Here is an 18734-nt window from a genome sequence, read left to right on the forward strand (position 1 = left end):
CCCTGTCTAACATGCTGTAGGTGACCCTGCTGAGCAGGGAGGCTGGACTAGATGATCTCCAGAGGTCCCTTCCAGCCTTACTGATTGTGTGATTCTATGATTCTCAGAGCCCTTCCTTCTGACCCTCCTCTCGCAGCTCACTGTTGCTTACAAAGCGTCTCTGCTATTCTTCAGGTACTCTGCCTTGGAGGAAATCCTAAGGATTTGGGTTCCATCCTTATTTTATGTTGTCCCTGAGATTGTAGTATGATATGCCCATAGATTGCTATAGCAAGGCACTACTGACCTCTCTCACAGCAGATAGGAAGCTTTCTATTTCCTACATGTTCTACATGCCGATTACCCCTCCCCCTCCAAAAAAAAAAAAAAAAAAAAAAAATCAGTGATAATAATCAACATGTATGGGACTAATGTGTAACTCTGGGCATGTTTGCTTTTGAGAAGCTGAAAAGATAACTGAGCTGCACAGTTAGCATAGGTTATACCCTTAGTTATCATATGATAACTGGTCAAGGCTTAGTCATCAGCTGGCTATGATTAGGAGAAAGAGGAAATTTTATTTTTTCTGTGGAGATGCCTGTGTAAAAAAAAACAGTATTTTGTTTATTTGCTGTTTAAATATAAATATTTCAACTTGTGGCATTGAGCGGTGGAGGTAGAGGCTGTGCACACAGCGCCTGTGGGCCTCTGGGAGGGGTGAAGAGGAGGAGGGAGGGCTGCTTTGTCCCGTGAGCTGAGGGCTGCCTGGGTTTGTCTGCCTCATTTGAACCAGAAGCTGTGGGCCCAAAAAATTGTGCTTTGTATTTAGGAGGCCTTACCAAGACACTCTCAGCTCTTGTTTAAACTCTGCACTGAATAAAATGTAGACAGGAGTTTCCAAATGAGGTACAGAGCATTTCACCATTTCCTTTTCCACTGGAGCATGAAGGCCCTGTTACACTTCCAGCACCTCTTACTATAGGCAAAAGCTCATGCTTTACTTTGTTCAATTTATGGTGGTAGATCAGAGGTGATTCACTCCCAATACAGTTGTCCCTGGTGTCTCCCTTGACCCCTTGCACCAGTTTGTCGTCTGCAGTCTGGATTTGGCAAGGCTACCTGTACAGACAAATTTGCCACCAGGGAAGCTTCACAGGCAAAGATCCTGAAGCACAGATGTGATTACAGGATTAGAAACTTGATTTGTAGTTGGTGCTTTCAACTAAATATCAATCAGTTTTCAGCATGCAGCAATTTTGATTTGACTACAGGAATGCAGTATCACTCAAACTGGGATAATGTAACCACTGAAGCTTGTAAACTGTGTTGTTAATTAGACCATGTGTTTTTCATGAACTTTTTTAAGCTCTTAAAATTTACATGTTGGGAACTGAAATAATTAGTTCCCTTTCATGTGTTTGACAGAATTGTGAATGGCATTTTAATTTTTTTTTTTCCTGTGGTTGAACTGCTTTGAAATGTATCAAGAAGGAGAATCTACATATGCTTCAGTGATGTGGGCACCGTGTGGCTGTTGACAATACATATCTTTCTTTTTCAGTATTTTTTTTTTTGACTCAAAAAGTTTCTGTGGTTATAAGAAAAGTGGTTTGCATTTTAAGGTGGTGTATAAATTCTAAATTCAAGCACACACTGTACTGATGAACAAAAGGAGGGCAGTTCTCCCTTGCAGCCAGGTTGTAAGACAGCTCTTTCAGCGAATGAGATATAATTCCTGGCAAATAATGGCATAAATAAAATCTGACCCTCACCTGCTGCCCTTGCACATCAACACGGAATTTGACTGTTAGAGAACAATTATTTCAAGCCACGTATGTAATTGAAAAGCAAAAAAAAAAATAAAATAAAATAAGAGGAATCTATGCTTAATAATGTAGAAAACAAATAATTTTGTTCTGTTTCTGATCTTCATTTATAGCACCAGCAACAAGTGGTGCAGGCTGTGGAACGTGCCAAGCAAGTGACCATGGCAGAACTGAACGCAATCATTGGGGTATGTGGTCTTTCTGTTTTAACTATAATAGTATTTGTAATCAGCTTTCTTTTCTTTTCTTTATGAACTCGTTTCCATCCAGAGGGCAAAATTGGTGGGCAGTGGTGAAGTTCAGTAGGCTGATCTTCATGGATGCTGGTTACTGCCTAAAAAACTTTTACCCTGTGCATCGTGCTGCAAAGACCAATGGAGTAATGTCTGTGTTGTATCCATTCCCTCAGGCTGAGTAGATACCTGTTTTTTATTTTGTTGTGCTTTTTAAAGGACATAGCAACTGTGTGTCAGTCAGCTTCTGCAGCCTCTTTAACCAGTAGCCATCAAATGATGCTGTGGTTTACCAAGGGTTTTTACCTCCTGCCGCTGCCCATGTGGTTTTCTGTGTGGTGTCAAGGACCATGAACAGCCACAACATTTTTTCTTGTGATGTTTAAAAAAAAAAAAAAAAAAAAAGAAAAAAAAATTTTAATTGTTTTAAAAAAGAAAAAAGGTGGTACGACCCTCCACTAGCGTGGTTGTAGGTACTCTGCTTCCAGTTGTCTAAAAACACAGGTGTGTGGATCCCCTCTTGTGGGTTTTTTTTTTTTTTTTAAAAAAAGGAAAAAAAAAAACACCTTTGCTAGTAGTCGTGTTGGCTCAGCGTGGAAGTCCTGCACAGTTTATGGGTGTGGGCAGCCCTAGTGTTTACATTTTATGACTGAAGAGGAAAGGAATAACAACTAAGCATTGGCTGTTCACGCTACAAAAAGTAAAGGTGAGAAGTCATATCTTAATAGCACATTATTCACATGAATAATTATGCAGCTAGTGCAAGCAGTTGTTTAAGTTACTCTAATGAAGACACTACAACTGTACTTCCTTGATTCTGCCACCTCCCAAATGCTTTTTCTTTTGTGTATAGATTATACATTAAAGTCTTTTCCTTTTTTTATCCAGTGTATCAAACACACTTTGAAATGCTAATTATTCCATTTACTTTGATTAAAATTCAAATTGCTGAGTGAAGATGTGGATAAGGGTCGCCGAATAATCAATCTGAAGTGAAGATATTGCTTCAATTATGCCTCTGTCTTTTAGCAAAGAAATCAGGACACTCTGATCATTGCTGACGGTAATGTAGAGCCATGGTCTGATTGTAGCTTGTTTTTCGTAGGTTGTTTCCAACTCTGTTTTGTATCCCTCTGACCACAGAAAACGTCAGTAGTCAATCAGAAGATATAAATGGAAAAGAGTAACCTTTATTTCCTCTGAAGTGCCCGTTAGAAAGACGGGGGTGAATCAGAGCGAGTCATGTAAAATCATGAATAACGTTTGTTGTATGTCTTTTACGCTCCAGTGGGGAGTGTGGGAGATGAGTAATTTCCAATTAGTTTTCATTACCTAGCCAAAAATATTGCCTGCTATTAACATTCTTTGCATAAAGTAAGTTGCTAAAGGTTGGCTTCTTTGGTAAAGAAGTTCTATGTACGTGCTGCATATGTGTATGTAGAGTTTGTGTGTATACGCACGTACTGTATTTTGTGTTTGTGCATGTGCAGAGGCATGCATAAGAATACTGCACAATGTGTCTGTGTACATTTTTGTTATTTACTGTTGCATATCTTAAAGGGATTGCAAAAGTCATTTGCTTTCTATAAAAAAACAAAGCTTATGGATGTAGAACATGTGATGTTGGAGATGCTGCATATTGCACTGGTTGTTTAAAATTTACCCTGCTTTCACGAACCGCTAAAATACACAGAATAAATATAAACAACCTAGACATTTGTTTGGGAGCCACGCATATCCTTCAGTTGGTCCTCTTCCACTAGGCAGAAGTAAATTCTCTGTTTTGTCTGTTGCTTCCTGAATGATCTTTTCGAGCTGATTGAGATTCTGTTGCTTCAAATTTTCATAATACCTGATTTTTCTGTGTGCATGCATTAGAAAAGAATAACTCTTTCCTCCCTCAGAAGAGTGATTTTTAACTTGCTGTACTTCCTGTTTTTGCTCTGCTATTCTATACTGACGTGAGAAATGCTGTGCAGGTCTCTCTTTAGTTTTAGAAAAACAGCAGCAATACTGATGGAAAAATTCATGTTCATCAAGTTGAATTTATTATGGAAGAGAAGTAACCTAATTAATCTTTAAAAGATGTATTGAAAAAAATGAATGATTAGGATAGCAAGGTATCAAAAGAGCTTAAGTTCTAGTTGCATGAATACAATAATTTTATGTCTACCCTCGAAGAATTCAGGGGCAGAAAATGTGGCATGGATCTAGAAAAATCTTGTCACACATGTCAAAAAGCAATAAAGAAAACAGCATAATTAGAAATTACTACTTTTTATGTCTCTATGTTTTGTCTTAAGTTATTTTGCAGTTTGTTAAGTCTTGACAGTTTGTCTTTATAACACTGATGTTTTAAAAGCTTCTAATATTAGTGTGTTTTTTATAGATTTTTTTTAAGTATATCTTTTAATCATTAAGCTCTATATCAGAAAATAACAGAAGCAGTACTGTAGTTTGAGGTTTCTAAAATAACTGTAGCTTAAATTTCTCTGTGGTTTTGGGGAGGCCTGTTCAGTTTGCCTCGCTCGTTCTAAACTGCTTTAGTTCAAATGCAGGAGTCCTCCATTAGAATTTAAAATGAGTTTTATCAAAGTGGAATATGGCACAAGAAAAAATAGAATATGCACAACTCATGTCTCTTTGCATCTCACATATATACTTTTTTTTTATGAATGTACTCTGATTTAATGGAATCTGATGAAGCACCTTTTTAACTTTGCAATATTATTCTATCGTCATTGGTAAATGAACCAAATCACTGATCCATGCTGTTTAAATGCAAAATACTGAAGTGAGCCTGGAACCTGGAGAGACTGCTTGTTCTCTTGACAATAAACTAGTTGTGTTTAATGGAATGAAACACAGTTATAATGACTTCTTTCACAGGTCATGTTCAGTTTAAAACTGTTGACAGACTGAAACAAGTTAAATATAATCTATCTATCTTCTTGAGAGATATGAGGAGATAAACTAAAGCAAAACTATACATCATAAGCATATACTGCAAGATTGTAAATCTGAAGGCAATGAGACTTTACGTTGGATATTTGCCCTTTAGTACTGTTTTGTACAGGATCTTGCTCTACGTAGTTTGTAGCGCCGGTTCCGGGTGCTCCTTTCCAGGTTGACTGTAGGGGGTGAGCAACGTTATGTATCTGTTTGATATTGTCATGTGTCAGAGCCTCAGTGTTTTTAAATTAGAACCTGCAAGATCACACTGTTAGAGCAACACACAAATTGTAGCCTTAAATCAGTAATAAGATCTAATTAGGAATGATGTTTTCATTTCCTGTATTATTATATTGAGTCATCTAACTCTCTTAATTTTTTTCTTTTTTTTCCCAGCCATTATAGTGTATAATCGGAATGTACTGTTGAATGTAGTTATGTTTTAATAAAGGAACCGGGAAATTAACTTGCAACTTTACAAGAATTTTACCGGTCTGTTCTTTTTTTTTCCTTGTTTAAAATAGTCAGTTTTCAACTGCATTTAGGCAGTAAGACAGAAATGAAGGCTACTGCTTGTGTGCCTGTTTATCACATACAGAGAGATAAATGTACCAAAAACTTAAGAACAGGTATGTGATGGTGTTCAAAGGAAATGCAGTTTAGCACAAGAAATGCTGAACCTCAATTTTTAGCAGTGACGTTTTAATGATAGGAAGCTTGCAAAATTATTTGCCATCAATTGTGAAGGCAATAACAAGCCTTGGTGGTTTTTCACACTCTCTGTGTTAAGTGCTTTCAGAATGACAGCGTAAACTGTGTTAGAGAACTCCAAGGAAGTAAAACTGATTAAAATGTTCATGCTTGAATGGTGCTGATGGAATAGTTCATTTGGACTTTCTCTACCTCCTGCAGCTCAAGCTGAAATATTAAAATTCAGTGGATTTAAATCTCTCTCCCCTCAGCCCAGGAAAAAAACATTACATTTTAATAGGTTTTAAACTCATAATTCATTGGTTTGGAGCAGCACTATTAAATCTATTTAAATATTACTTGTATTACTAAGGAAATGATTTAAATGATTTTGCCTTTGCCATTCTATACATTTGAGTGGAAAAAAATGAGCTTTGGTTTAATTTTTAAGCATTTTGTTTTATTATGTCAGTTTTATTATCTTCCTTAAAAATAAGCAAATGGCAGTTAATGGAAGAAAGGACTTCTGTACTGTGACATATAATTATCAAGCTATAAAGTTCCTTCTTTAATACACTGCTGTCAAAATTTCTATTCTATATTTGAGGCTGAAGCACTTGTTTGCCCTATCTTGGAAGATGTCTATTTTTTGTGTGTGTGTTTTTTCTACAGATGTGGAGAACAATGCCTCTGAAAAAAGAGTATCTTATCCTTTATACGTTTGCAGATATGCAAACCTTAGAAAGTAGTGTGATGCAGATAAGTGCACACAGCTTATAATAAAAGCTTAACATCAATGCATCCTATTATTCTATAGTGCCAGTGGTCCAGAGCTCCTGCTGCTAAATGCTAAGACCTTTTTTTGCATTGGTGCTTAACACATGGAAGAATTTCTGCCTCCGCATGCAGAGTGGATGCTTTGTACCTTAAATGTCTGCTTACTTTCTTTGAGGAAGAGAAGACTTTTTGATCAAATCAGAGTGGTTGAGGGGAGCAGATTTGTAGCTGATATTGTTAGTTATAACTTGAGAGAGGAAAGCTGAGGATCTGACCTTGAAAAGAGGAAGAGGAAATGTACTTTCCATCTAATACAAAATACTTAGTTAATAGAGGGAGGTGTAGGAAAAACTTTTCCTGTGTTAATTGTGAATATTTCAATACCACTCCATATAGTAAAGTCATGGCTGCCAAATGTGTGCATTTGAAAATGAGAACTTCAGAAGGGTGACGAGTTGAGGTAAAATTGTAAAAGTGTTGTAGCATGGGTGCAACAGTTACTTGTCTCTCAGCTCTTTTGTATTGTTTGATCAAAGGCTGTGCTTGTATGAAGTAGTGATTGGCACTTAAAGGCTGTAAAACAAATTGGCCACCTGCTGTATATTGTACACAGATTGTAATAGTGGGAAGGTGGCAGAGGAGGTTGACTTAATGGGTCTGTGCTTTGAGTTGTGTTTATTTGCACTATATGCCTGAGGAAATATTGAAATTCCTTCCTTCCTGTTTAATTACTTTTATTTATTGTTTGTATATTGCAAGTGGGTGATAACTTGTTCATGTAAAGTTTGTTTGTTTGATGGTTTGTTTTTTGACAGTATCTAATCCCTGAAATTGAATTGTAGAAAGAATTGTAGATGTAAAAGGATGTTGGATGAACACTTTGTTTTCAGTTATTCATCTGAAGTCTGTCTAAGTTAGACTATGCTTTTTTGGGGAGAAAGAGATGTTCTGTGGTTTTTTTTTCCCCTCACATTCCCAGGTGTCAGCTTTGGAGAGAGCCTTACAGCTGAGGCTTGATTTAAATAAGTCCCTTCCATATACAGCATTATCCTGAGCTCAAAAAATCTGAAATGAGGCACACAAGGTCTTTTTAAGGATTTCCAAGCAAAGTAATTAGAATGTAAATAATTTGAGATTCCATATTTACTAGAAAACTGCTCTGAGTATGGTTTTTAGCGCTCTTGCTACGTTTGGAATGAGTTGTCACTATTTTCCTCTTTGCACAAGCTGTTGTAGCTGCTGAATTTATATTAATCTATCACTGTAGGAACAGTCAGTAGAATGTTGCAGTGTGAAGCACAGAGCACTTAATACATCCCACTGCCAGTATGCTTATGCCAAAGGCCTTCCTCGTTAATGCTTAAGTCAGTTCATGACATGAGTGTTAAGTTTTAAAACTTAAATTCAGGAGACCTGGCTTCTGCCTCCATGTTTCTAAGGTCCTCCAAGCCTTGACACACAGCTCTGTGACCACCATCTTTTTTTTTCCAGAATTAGTAGTAGTCACTGCAGATATGAGGAGTCCTGTGGAGAATTTCCTTTGTTCTCTAGCATCAACACACACTGCAGTATTTTCAAACTTTTTGCACATGCTCACTTTGTGTGCAGGAGAGAAAGAAAACACTGTTGCCATGGTGGTCTGTACTACGGTGTATGGAAGCTGTCTCCAACCAAATACAGATTTGCCGTACCCTGTCTGCTAGGTGTTATATATTTCCTTCAGCAGTGACCTTATACTGGTGTTTCAGAAGAAGAGAAAAAGTCTATGAAGACCCTTCAACTGTGAGAGTATTGTGAAGTCCAGGAGTTACCTGCAAACGCTTCATTGAAAAATTAGCAGTATTTATCTATATATTCAATGAAAATGCAGTCTGTTTTATTTAAATATTCTTACCATATGGTACTGGCTAAAGGAAGTTATTATCATGTCATGGTTTCATACCACAGAGTTCTGAAATTACCCCTAAACAGGGTTTTATGTTTGTCATTTAGACAACAGCATTTTGTAGACTGTTTTTTACAGCCGTGAATGTGGACCAAATCTTCCTCCAGTGGATCAGTTAAACTTTTGCTTAACTTCTGGTTCATGGGTAGTTCTTTTGGTGTCTTCAGTCTTGTGCATATGGTAAAGTGAGGGCATTCACTCTTTACTGGGATGAAGTCTAAAATTCTGTATAAGGAAGATATTTATGATGTTAAGCCAGTCTGCGAGGAAGGAATTTAAAAAAAACTTTAGAGTTGTCTGAAATTTTTAAATGTTTGACTTGTGTTAGTGAGAAGTTCCTTGAATATTGTTTGAAAGACTTGTCATAGACATTGCCCTAGTATATAAATACATCACAATCATTGAATTTATTCTAGTAATCTGTTTCTGAAACAAGGAAGTACTGCTTTCCCTGTTTTACAGTAGGAAGGGATGAGGTACACAGAAAAGTGCTCCATCCACAGTCACAGACCTGTGACTTAAATTGGGATTATTCAATTCTAGTCAAGACCTTGCTTTGTCCAAGTTGTTGTAATTGGGAAACTGCACTAAGACAAAAAGGTGTTTTAAGTAATGGATACTATATTAAAGTGATTAAACATGAGTGATGTTCCTAGTGATAAGGAAGCAGAGGTCTCAATCAAATCTGATTGGCGAGAGGTATTTGGATCCAACATATCCTCGCACCAAATTTTGTTATGTGGAATGAATCTGCTCACCACCAAAAAGAGTGGGATTACAGTGGTGTGCATGGGCACAGAGTTGTATCAGAAATACCCTGTTAGACTTCTCAACACAGTGCAAGCAAATGTCTTTGAAGATACAGAATGGATTGGAAAGAAGAGATCAATGCCAGTTAACCAGGTTTTCATTCCCAAAGAAAGACTGTTTGTTGAAATTCAACACAATGAGTATTTGTGTATTGTAAGTATTGCAAAATATAACATTGGCACTGTGAGAATTATGGAGACTGTGCTTATTCATAAGCCATCCAGAATGTGACTTACTAAGAATTGACTTTAAAAGATGCATTAAACAAATCCATGTTTGAAATGCATGTTACACATTTATGCAAAGACAACATGGCTCTTGTTGACAACACTTCGTGATTAACTTTTGGTTAAATTACTGTCATAATAAAAACTCAGGTGATGGAATTGCCTACAGTTTTACAACACAGGACTGTGTAACCAGTAGCATTATTGAACTCTTTTAGCTTTTGATAATTTTACTATTTGACTGAGATAGTAGCTTTGTCAGTTTTTAGTCATGTTTATATAGCCCAGGGGATCAGAAACTTTCAATGAGGACCTAGAAGAAGGTTTAGGACAGCACTTTCCAAAGTGTAGAGATTAATTTCTTCATCTAGTCATGAAGAATAGAATCAAAATTCAAAAAGTCACAAGGGACAGTGTTACCCTGCTCCCAGTGCAGATGAGAGATGGCCTCTTCCCAGTGTCCAAGGGTAGGATGTGAGTGGAGGAATTGGGTAAATTAGGCATTTCAACCAATGTGCATATGTATAGAGGCATTTTTTGCCATGAGTCTGCACATAACTGTAGTGACCTGTTGCTTCTGTCTTCTTTTCTTTGTATTGATTGATCCATGTAAAAATGTCTTGAAGTGCAGATTTGATACGTGTGGTGGTTGTGAGACCAGCAGTGCTGCACATTGTAGGACCTTCAGTGCAGCTACATTTGGAGCTTTCTGCCTTCTCTTGCAGAAGAGATCTGGTGGGGTTTTGAGTGTTTTTTTGTTTTTTTTTTTTTTTTTTTTTGGTTAGCAGGGTTGGTTGGCGGGGGGGGGAGGGAGGGAAGAGAGCTGAAGTGGCATGATTTATGCAAGAATTTCTGCCCTTTATTAAGTGATAATAGAAAGTAGTTCTAAAGAGCCTAATTCTTCTTCCTTTTTCCTCCCTGGGTGAAAGTGTTTGAAATGAGGAGGAGTCTTGCAAAGGGAACAATGAACTACTGAACTTCCAGATTCTGGAAAAACAGTGCACTTGGCCTTTTGCAAGACCAAGTTTTCTTTAGTAAAATGCTGACCTCTTTTACCAGGTCTTTGATATCACAAGGCTTTTCTTTTTTTTTCTTTCCCTTCCCCCCCTTCCTCTTTTTGACCTCTGTATGGCTGTTTCACTGAGTGAAAAATAGTTGTAAGGAGGGAAGGGAGGGCAAATGTTGAAACAGCTATCCTGACAGATATTCCTATATGTATGATTAAGGACAGAAATGTTCTGTACATATATTGCCTGTCAACCCACAACATGATTCTGGCGTTGATTTTTGTGTCTGGATCACTTAAAAGATCTTTGAGGCAATTTGTATAGACATGATTCTGATAGTTTGTTATTTATGTAGGAGTTCTAAATATGCTCCCCTAAGTGCTCCCCTTCTAGTTAATGACAGCCATTGATATTCCCTTCCCCCCATAGCTTTCTCAATGTGGCTTGCTTTCCTCTATTTTTTTTCTTTTTTTCTCCCTCCCCCCCCCCCCAAAAAAAGACAGAAATTCCTGGTTCACAGAGAATAAGAACCTTGACATTTGCTTTTTTTTTAATTTGGTCTTTATTCTTTCTCTCCCTTTTTATTGTTTTTAACTCTTTTCCCAGATTTGCTCTTACCTGTGCAGTCATTCCCCTTTGTGAATAAAAATGCAGTCTGTGCTTTCCAGTAGATCAGCTGCATATGAGTGTTTAGCATGCCCACCAGTTTCTAATATCTCACTTTCACACCAAGCACACTTAATTGCAAATGATCACTCTTGAAGAGTGACCTTAAGGGTAGTAAGCAGCTCCACCTTTTGTAGGTACTGCTGTATCTTTATGGAAAACTGATCATAAGATATACAGGCATGTAGCTCCAAGACCATTTAACTGGAGGAGCTACTTCGTGAGTCTCTTTGTAGACTCCTGCTGTGCCTTAATATTAGAAAAATATGGTTTATGACATTATGACAGTAGAGAACTGTGTGAAGAAGAAAAAAGTAGTGCTTATTGTGTCAGATGGTGCAAACACGCATGTTGTGCAAAAACACATACGGTCCAAAACACACACTTATCTGTGTGTGCCAAAGTACTTTCATTTCTGTTATTTCTCCTGCTGATCTTTTAACCAAGTGTTGACATTGTGACTCTTGAGCCATTGTTTTCCTTTCTCTTTCCTCTTCATCTTGGTTGCTGTTTTGTGTGTTATATCTTACTAATGATTCACTCTGAGCAATCAGTCACTTCCCCTAAAAAATTTCATGAAGCAATTTTATCCAGTTATTTTAGGGGTTCCCTCTGCAGCAGTATTGCAAATCCATGTAATACACACATTTTTCTAGATCTACAATGTGTTCTTGAAAGATTAGTTTGTTAACATTAGAAATGTCCTCAGGTTAGAGGAGTACGTTCAGGTTGTGTGGATAATGGCTGTGAGCTTTCAGGGTCTCTAAGGGGAAAAGTAGTAGATTACTGTGACACATACCTACTTGGAAAGTATCTAGAAAAAACTTGAATCTTTTCCAGGAAAATAGACTTTGAAAGTGCTGACTCAAAAAAAATACATACATATTAGGAAAGAGACCTGCTCAAAGAAAGAAGGTAATTTCTTAGTGCATTCATCATCACATTTTACATTAAATATGATCTTTTAAGATACATGGAGAAAGAATTAACCTAAGTATCAATATTTAGAATTGGAGTTATGAAAACTAGTGATATTCAGATATGAACCTATTGTAAAGCATTTTTACCCATTTGTTTAGATGTGGCATTGGAGTTAGTTGTTTCATCCTGTGTTACCCTGGAGTATATAGAAGAGTACTGAGAAAACTAAAAGAACAGATTACTAGCAAACAGATGTTATCTCTTATTTGATATATGTGTTGATAAGGTTTTGAAATCTTACTTCAGTTTTGATACTGTGCTGATGTTAAAAAATATATATATAAACTTACTACAAAAATAAATATTTAATTTTTTTGGCTTCTTTCTGATTCCTGAGATTATGCTTGCTTTTATATTTTTGCATCTTAAGACATTTCTCAAAAACACTGCAATCCAATATCATTGTGTAGAATATGTAGAATATATTTTTAGGTAGCTAACTGTTGCTGTTTTTAAATAGTTTTTTTTAGCATAGTAAAGCCTGGTGTACTGCCTTCACAAGTCATGCACTGATCCTGCAATCAAATGCATGCTTGACTTTAAGCTAGAATTGTCTAAATATATGCATATGCTAGGGTTGTCTAAAGTTAACCACATGCTATAAGTTCAGAAATGACACAAGTAAGGATAATGCATTAAAAATGGAGTGGGGGAGAAAAAGGAAAAAGCACTACAGTAAAATCAGAAAATTTCATAGTTGCTCAATTAGCTCTCTTTAGGCTCTCCTTGCAAGTTTTTAAATTATACCGGATTTTATGATCTCCTAAGTTCATTGTGTAGGGAGAAATGAATGCAAACTTTCTTCCGTAGTAGAGTATTTCTGTTTGGGGAGAGAAATTGACAGTGTAAAACCAGCTGTCTTACTGCTCTGTATCTCTGGCATTTTGAGAACTATAGAGGGTACTGCGTTTTCTAGCACTTTGTAGCACTAACCGGATGCCCAGTGGATAAGATAGTACCCCATATTTTTCTAACTTTCTCTGTGATCAAGCATCTGTGTACAAGTCACCCTGCAAGCTGATACTCGCCAATGACATGTCTAGGCAGTGAAAAAGCAAAATCAAGCTGTGAATATTGTGGGAATTTGAATGATGGATTTCAGAGGTCTAGAAATGGCAGTTAGAGATGGGCTGTTGCTTTCTGTCTCTGCCTTCTTGAATACATGTTTTAGCAAACAATGCTTAATTATGTGACTATGCTGCTTTTTTCTTTCTTTTTTTTTTCCCTCTCTCTTTTCTGATGATTACTGCCAGCTTTCTCCCCACCATGGGTTGTACTCTGAGGGCAAGTCTGCCCAGTATTTCATTTGGATTGCTTTCATTTCTGATTTTGGACCAGTATCTCACTTCTGCCATATGACATTGTGCATCATGTTAGAGAAGGTTATGGTCCTTTCTTGCACCAGTGCAGTCGTCATTCACAATCCTTCTCTTTAAACTTCTAGTCTCATTCCACTCTAACAAAACAAACGACTTTCAGGAGTCCCATCAGTTTGTCCCCATCTCTTTGTGGTTTTATGTACAGGCATCTTCAGCAGTAATGGAATTTTGTATGCTATTTAGATTTGTAGCAATTTAGTTTTCATACCAGACTGTGTCTGTGTGACTATATCAAGCCAAATTTCTGCCATTCTAGTGAATGACAATTTCATGGCAGTGGGGACCATGTTCTTTCCAGATTTCAAGTTCCCAACACCTTGCATAGAAGAGCCTGATCTAGTCATAAAAGTTTGTGCATATGTTTTTCCATAGCAAAAGTGCTGTGTGTTTATGTTCTGTTCTATTTTTTTATTTATTTTATTTTATTGCTTTGTTTTTTTTCCTCTACTTATTTTCAGTGTTTGGCATTTCAGCTTGCAGGGAAAGTGCATCAGTTCTTGGCCAGGGTTTGGATCAAACATGATATGGATGATCTCAAGCTATGAGGCACGGTCAGCCCTAGGTGTCATCACATGCAGTGCTCTTAGCATCCATATTGTTTCTGGAAAATGTTAACTTTGGTACATCAAAGTTAGTAAAAGAGCTGCAGAGGCTCTGCAGAAACTCCCAACACACCACAGTCAAACAGGGATTGCGTTAGTGATGCAGCTTTTTTTTTTTTCTTTTTTTTTAAGAGCTCTTTGCAAAACATCCTGTATCCATAGAAGAGGTCAAATAAGGCGAATTGTGTAGATCAGTGGGCAGATTTGTGTAGCTTGTGCAGTACAGTGCCATGAGTGTCCCTTATCTTGCATCCTTGGATCACTGGTGATATAATTAACAAGGGGAGCAATTTGTCACTGCTGATATTCTCAGGCCCTTGCAACTGGCAGATTCAGGCAGGCGTCTTCTTGCTTTGGTTTATAGTACATTCGCAGATGGGAGCTGGAAATTCCTTATTTAAAATGAAAATTGAGACTCCAAAACACAGAATGTTTTGTCTGTTTCTTTTCTTCTCTTATTCCATCTTCTGTATTTTTCTCCTCCATGTCACCTAACTTGCTCTCTCTGCAAATCCCCCATGCCAGCTTATTCTGTGGCCATAAGGCAGCCCCATTAAGCTCCTGAAGCTAAACAATACACAGTTGACTCTTGTTCCATTTTGTTCTAGTTAATTTTAAATTCTGAGCAGTGAAGCATCCTTCCATAAGAGTATCAAACAAACAAAATATATTTGATACATTCTGCCAAAAAAGAGGAAACTACTAGGATAACATAGGCTTACAAGCAGCGAAAGGATTGATTCTTTTCCACCCAGAGGAGTCTTGTTTCTGTTCTGCTGTATTTTTCTTCTTTTCCTTTATCCCCCCACCCCCCGCCCCCGCCTTGTGTTCCCCTCCTTTCCTCAACTGTGGGCTAAGTTGGATGACATCTACTTGACACTGGCATTTGAATTCAATAGCGTGGACTGTATTTTGAAGAGTAAAAGAAGGATCTATATTTTCAAGGGAAGATACTGAGAGATTGCATGTAATGTTTTGCATGAACTGCATATGACTTGCGTTCTTTTACTTTCAACTCACCTTTGAATAGAAATTAGTCCTAGAGGGAGGAGGAGAAAACCAAGTGAATGGCATATTATTTCTTGGTTAAGGAGCTAGGATGTGATGTGAGAAATAAATTTGGATTCAGTTGAAAAACAAATAAAAATAAGAGTTAAGTTTTCACAATTAGAAGTTTAAAATAAAATGTTTTTATGTAAAACAAGTTTTTATTTCTTCCTTCTCCAAAGCCCTTTATGAAGACATGCAGGGAAGAGTAAAATCCTAGAAGACTTTTGGTTTGGTTTACCATGATTCCTGAGAAATGACAACTTTAAAAGCAACTTTCAAATCTAGTAACTATATGTACAGCAGTTAGTTGGATGATTAGTGGACAAGCCTTAGACCTGAAGAGATCTTCCTTGGGATACATATAACTTTATCTGCTCCTTTTTTTTTTTTTTTTCTTTTTTTTCCTGCCTTCCCATTTAATGGCAACAAACAATCTACCCCACAATGGTTAGTATAGCACAGAGCTTGATGCAGGCTTGGTTGAGGTCAAGCACTCCAATTCGAACCTCTCAAGGGCTTTCTCTATGTGTTGCCAGTGTACTGGTAAAAATGACTTTAAACTCTTGTCAGCGCAGTTACTGGTGCATGCATCACGGTCCCACTCAAATAAACCTGTCACAACACAGAGTCAGCCGCTAGAGAAGAGTACAAGGGCAGGCCTCTAGCTTTTCATTCGAGCATCACTAAACGTGCACAGAGTGCCCAATTATTTCAGCATTATTGAGCAAGCCTACTGGAGGACCCAAGCTTTGCTACATTAGATTTTCTTTAGTAATTTGCTCAAGTACCACTGAGGACACTTAAAGGGCTTAAAACGGTGGCTGCAACCGGTTTCCTTTTCTGGATTGTTAATTCAGGTTTTCTCTTTCAAATTAACTCTCACTACATGCTGTGCAGTAGCGCTGGGAGAAGTGTTTAACACTAATTTTCTCAAATCTCAGCCTTTTTTTTGCATTATATAACTGCTCTTATAGTTACATATGTTTTGATTAGACAGGTATGTGGTGTGTTTCTGCCAGGAAGAATAAAATCTAATAGTTCTGTCAGAAGAATTTCACCAGAACAGGAAAATGACTTCAGTCTCTTATATTTTTTTGCTGTTTGATTCGGTGTGAGATTCACAGATTATATTGTGGACATTTTAAAAATGCCAGGATATTAGTGTGACCTTGCATCTGCTTGGATCAGTCAGGTGTCTGGATTGATCTGATCAATTACATCTGATGTACATGATCAATTGGACAAACTAGTTCCCTGAGCAAATTCAATATCTGCGTTTCATTTTTCACAGCAGCAGCAACTCCAAGCTCAGCATTTGTCGCATGGACATGGTCTTCCCGTGCCTCTCACCCCACATCCATCGGGCTTGCAGCCTCCAACCATCCCACCCATTGGCAGCAGCGCTGGCCTTCTGGCGCTATCTAGTGCACTGGGCGGGCAATCCCACCTGCCAATTAAAGATGAAAAGAAGCACCATGAAAATGATCACCAAAGAGGTAGGCAGTGCCAGATACATGCATGGCTTTGTTCATTTTTCTTTGCTTCTCTTTTTCTTGTCTTAAAAACACCTCTTAGGAAAAAAAGTGTTCACAGGAACTCCTAGCTAATTGCTTCAGTATTTATTACCCAATTGTAGTTGGAAAGTGCATTCAAATGGTAGAGATCAGGTTTTATAAATTTGGCTGTACAGTATTAATTATTAACTGCACAGAAAAGTTAACATCTGTGCAATTTATTATTTAACAGACATCAAGATTCTTTCTTCCAAGTAAGATAAGTGTATAATTTTATGTAAACTAACTAGTACTTTTCCCTTTCTCTCTGTCACCATCTCCCATCCCTTGCTGCTGCCGCCACTGCTTCCTTCTCCCTTTCTCGCCTGTTGTGGCTGTTGTACTTGCAGACAGAGACTCCATCAAGGTAGGACTCCATTTTATAGGTGGAAGGAGGAACTTAAGAGGCACACACTACATTTTATTTAAGTATGAAGTAGAATTGTGGAGAATATCACAAACTGAAACTGGATTGTGACTTGTGTTGTTTAGCATAAATGAAGACTATGTAATGCATTTAGAATGTGTCTGTTTGTAGCATAACCAGGATTGCTCAACTTGCTATCCAGTGATAACAGCTTTGCTCCTAGACTGACTCTTGCTTGTTCCTATGCATGGGGAGGGAAGGTGTGCTTATGTCAGGTTATGAAATAGAAATAATAGTTTTACAACTTCAAAGACCATAAAACTGTAGTTCTAATACATACTAATAATATACTCTTAATGCAGATATTACAAGATCAGTCACTTGCAAGAAGGGCGTCCTATCCACTTTTTTTTTTTTTTTTTTTTTTTTAGAAGTAGTTAGCTCAGTGGGAGAGGAAAGGGCTGTTACTCTCTAGTCCACAGAAGACAGCAATCACGTTAAGGCTCTTGTATTCCACTCCCAAAAGTTAATTTCCAAATACTAAATGACTGTGTAGTGTCCATATGTGCCCCATCCTGTAAATGATAATGTTTATAAAGAGATAAAATATATAACTGTGGCTTGTATAATTTTGAGCATTCTGTGATACATACTGCTGTGGTTCAGCATGGGTGCCTGGGAGCTGGTCCATACTTGAGAGCTATCGAAGTCTCATAGAGGCTCCAGTGTTTTTAATACTGCAAGTGGAAGCGCATCTTCTCACTACCCTCTACTAGTTCACTCTGCCTTTCTAGCTGCTGCTGCTGGCAGTTTGCCAAGTTACAGCAGACCCAGTTGTTGCCAGTTACACAGTTACCTACATATTTCTGATTTAAGGATCAGAGCTTGGATGGATCACACAATGGTGAGTAAGAAATGAGAGATGCTTATTTCACAAAGAGTAGGACATATGTGCCCAAATGACTGAACACTTGGAACCAATTTTTCAACTTTTCAATGGTATTTTCTAGAAATAAGTAATTCATACTTGGGGTTGGCCAAATGGCAGAAAAGGTGTAAATTAAACAAAATCTTACGTGTCTTTGACAAGATTACTAGTTGGCAGGAAGATGTCATGTGTATGTCCAAGTTAAATTGGGCAGGAGCATGCTGCACAGGGTTTGACTTTACCTCAACCAGGATTCTACCACTGTGTAGACTTTGATGTGATGGGGTGTTCCTTTGCTTCCCTGGCAGCTCCAGGTGGGGATGTGTCCTGTACCCTTGCACAGCATGTCTGTTCTGCCATCGGCAACTTTGCTGGGTCCCAGCAGAATGAAATTGAGCTGATTGTTGTCAGTTTTACTGTTCCCCACATGGCTCTGCATAACAACCAGGAGCTGACAGGAACTGTCAGTTTTTACTGTGAGCTGCAAAGGCACTGAAGCTGTCTATCGGCAGATATAAGACAACAGTACATCAGTTTTCACTTCAATGTCTTTGTCACAAGAGCTTGGCACCAGGATTCTTTTTTTATGCAAATTGTGCACAACTTAATGATGATGTTCTTAGACTATCTGCTGTTTACCATGGACAAATAGATCAGTAGATTTTTCTCACCCCCACACCCAAAAAAATAAATAAAGATAGGGCAGATTTCTAAATTTGAGAATATAAGAGTACTTGGTTTCCTTAGTGAGTCTGCATACCT

General features: G+C 37.7%; 1 protein-coding gene across 4 annotated transcripts in view; it reads left to right on the forward strand.

Moving 5' to 3' along the window:
* LOC134153137 (transducin-like enhancer protein 4) overlaps positions 1–18734 on the forward strand; it is a 105257-nt gene that overhangs the window by 39800 nt on the left and 46723 nt on the right. For 2 of the 4 annotated variants that reach the window (XM_062598995.1, XM_062598997.1), the window contains 3 exons: positions 1919–1993; positions 16416–16620; positions 17028–17044. In XM_062598995.1, coding sequence (XP_062454979.1) covers positions 1919–1993; positions 16416–16620; positions 17028–17044 — 297 coding nt within the window. The remainder of the gene's footprint in view (positions 1–1918; positions 1994–16415; positions 16621–17027; positions 17045–18734) is intronic. The other 2 variants (XM_062598996.1, XM_062598998.1) reach the window with 1 other exon arrangement.

This window comes from Rhea pennata, chromosome Z, assembly GCF_028389875.1.
Source record: "Rhea pennata isolate bPtePen1 chromosome Z, bPtePen1.pri, whole genome shotgun sequence".
Classification (NCBI taxonomy): Eukaryota; Metazoa; Chordata; class Aves; order Rheiformes; family Rheidae; genus Rhea; species Rhea pennata.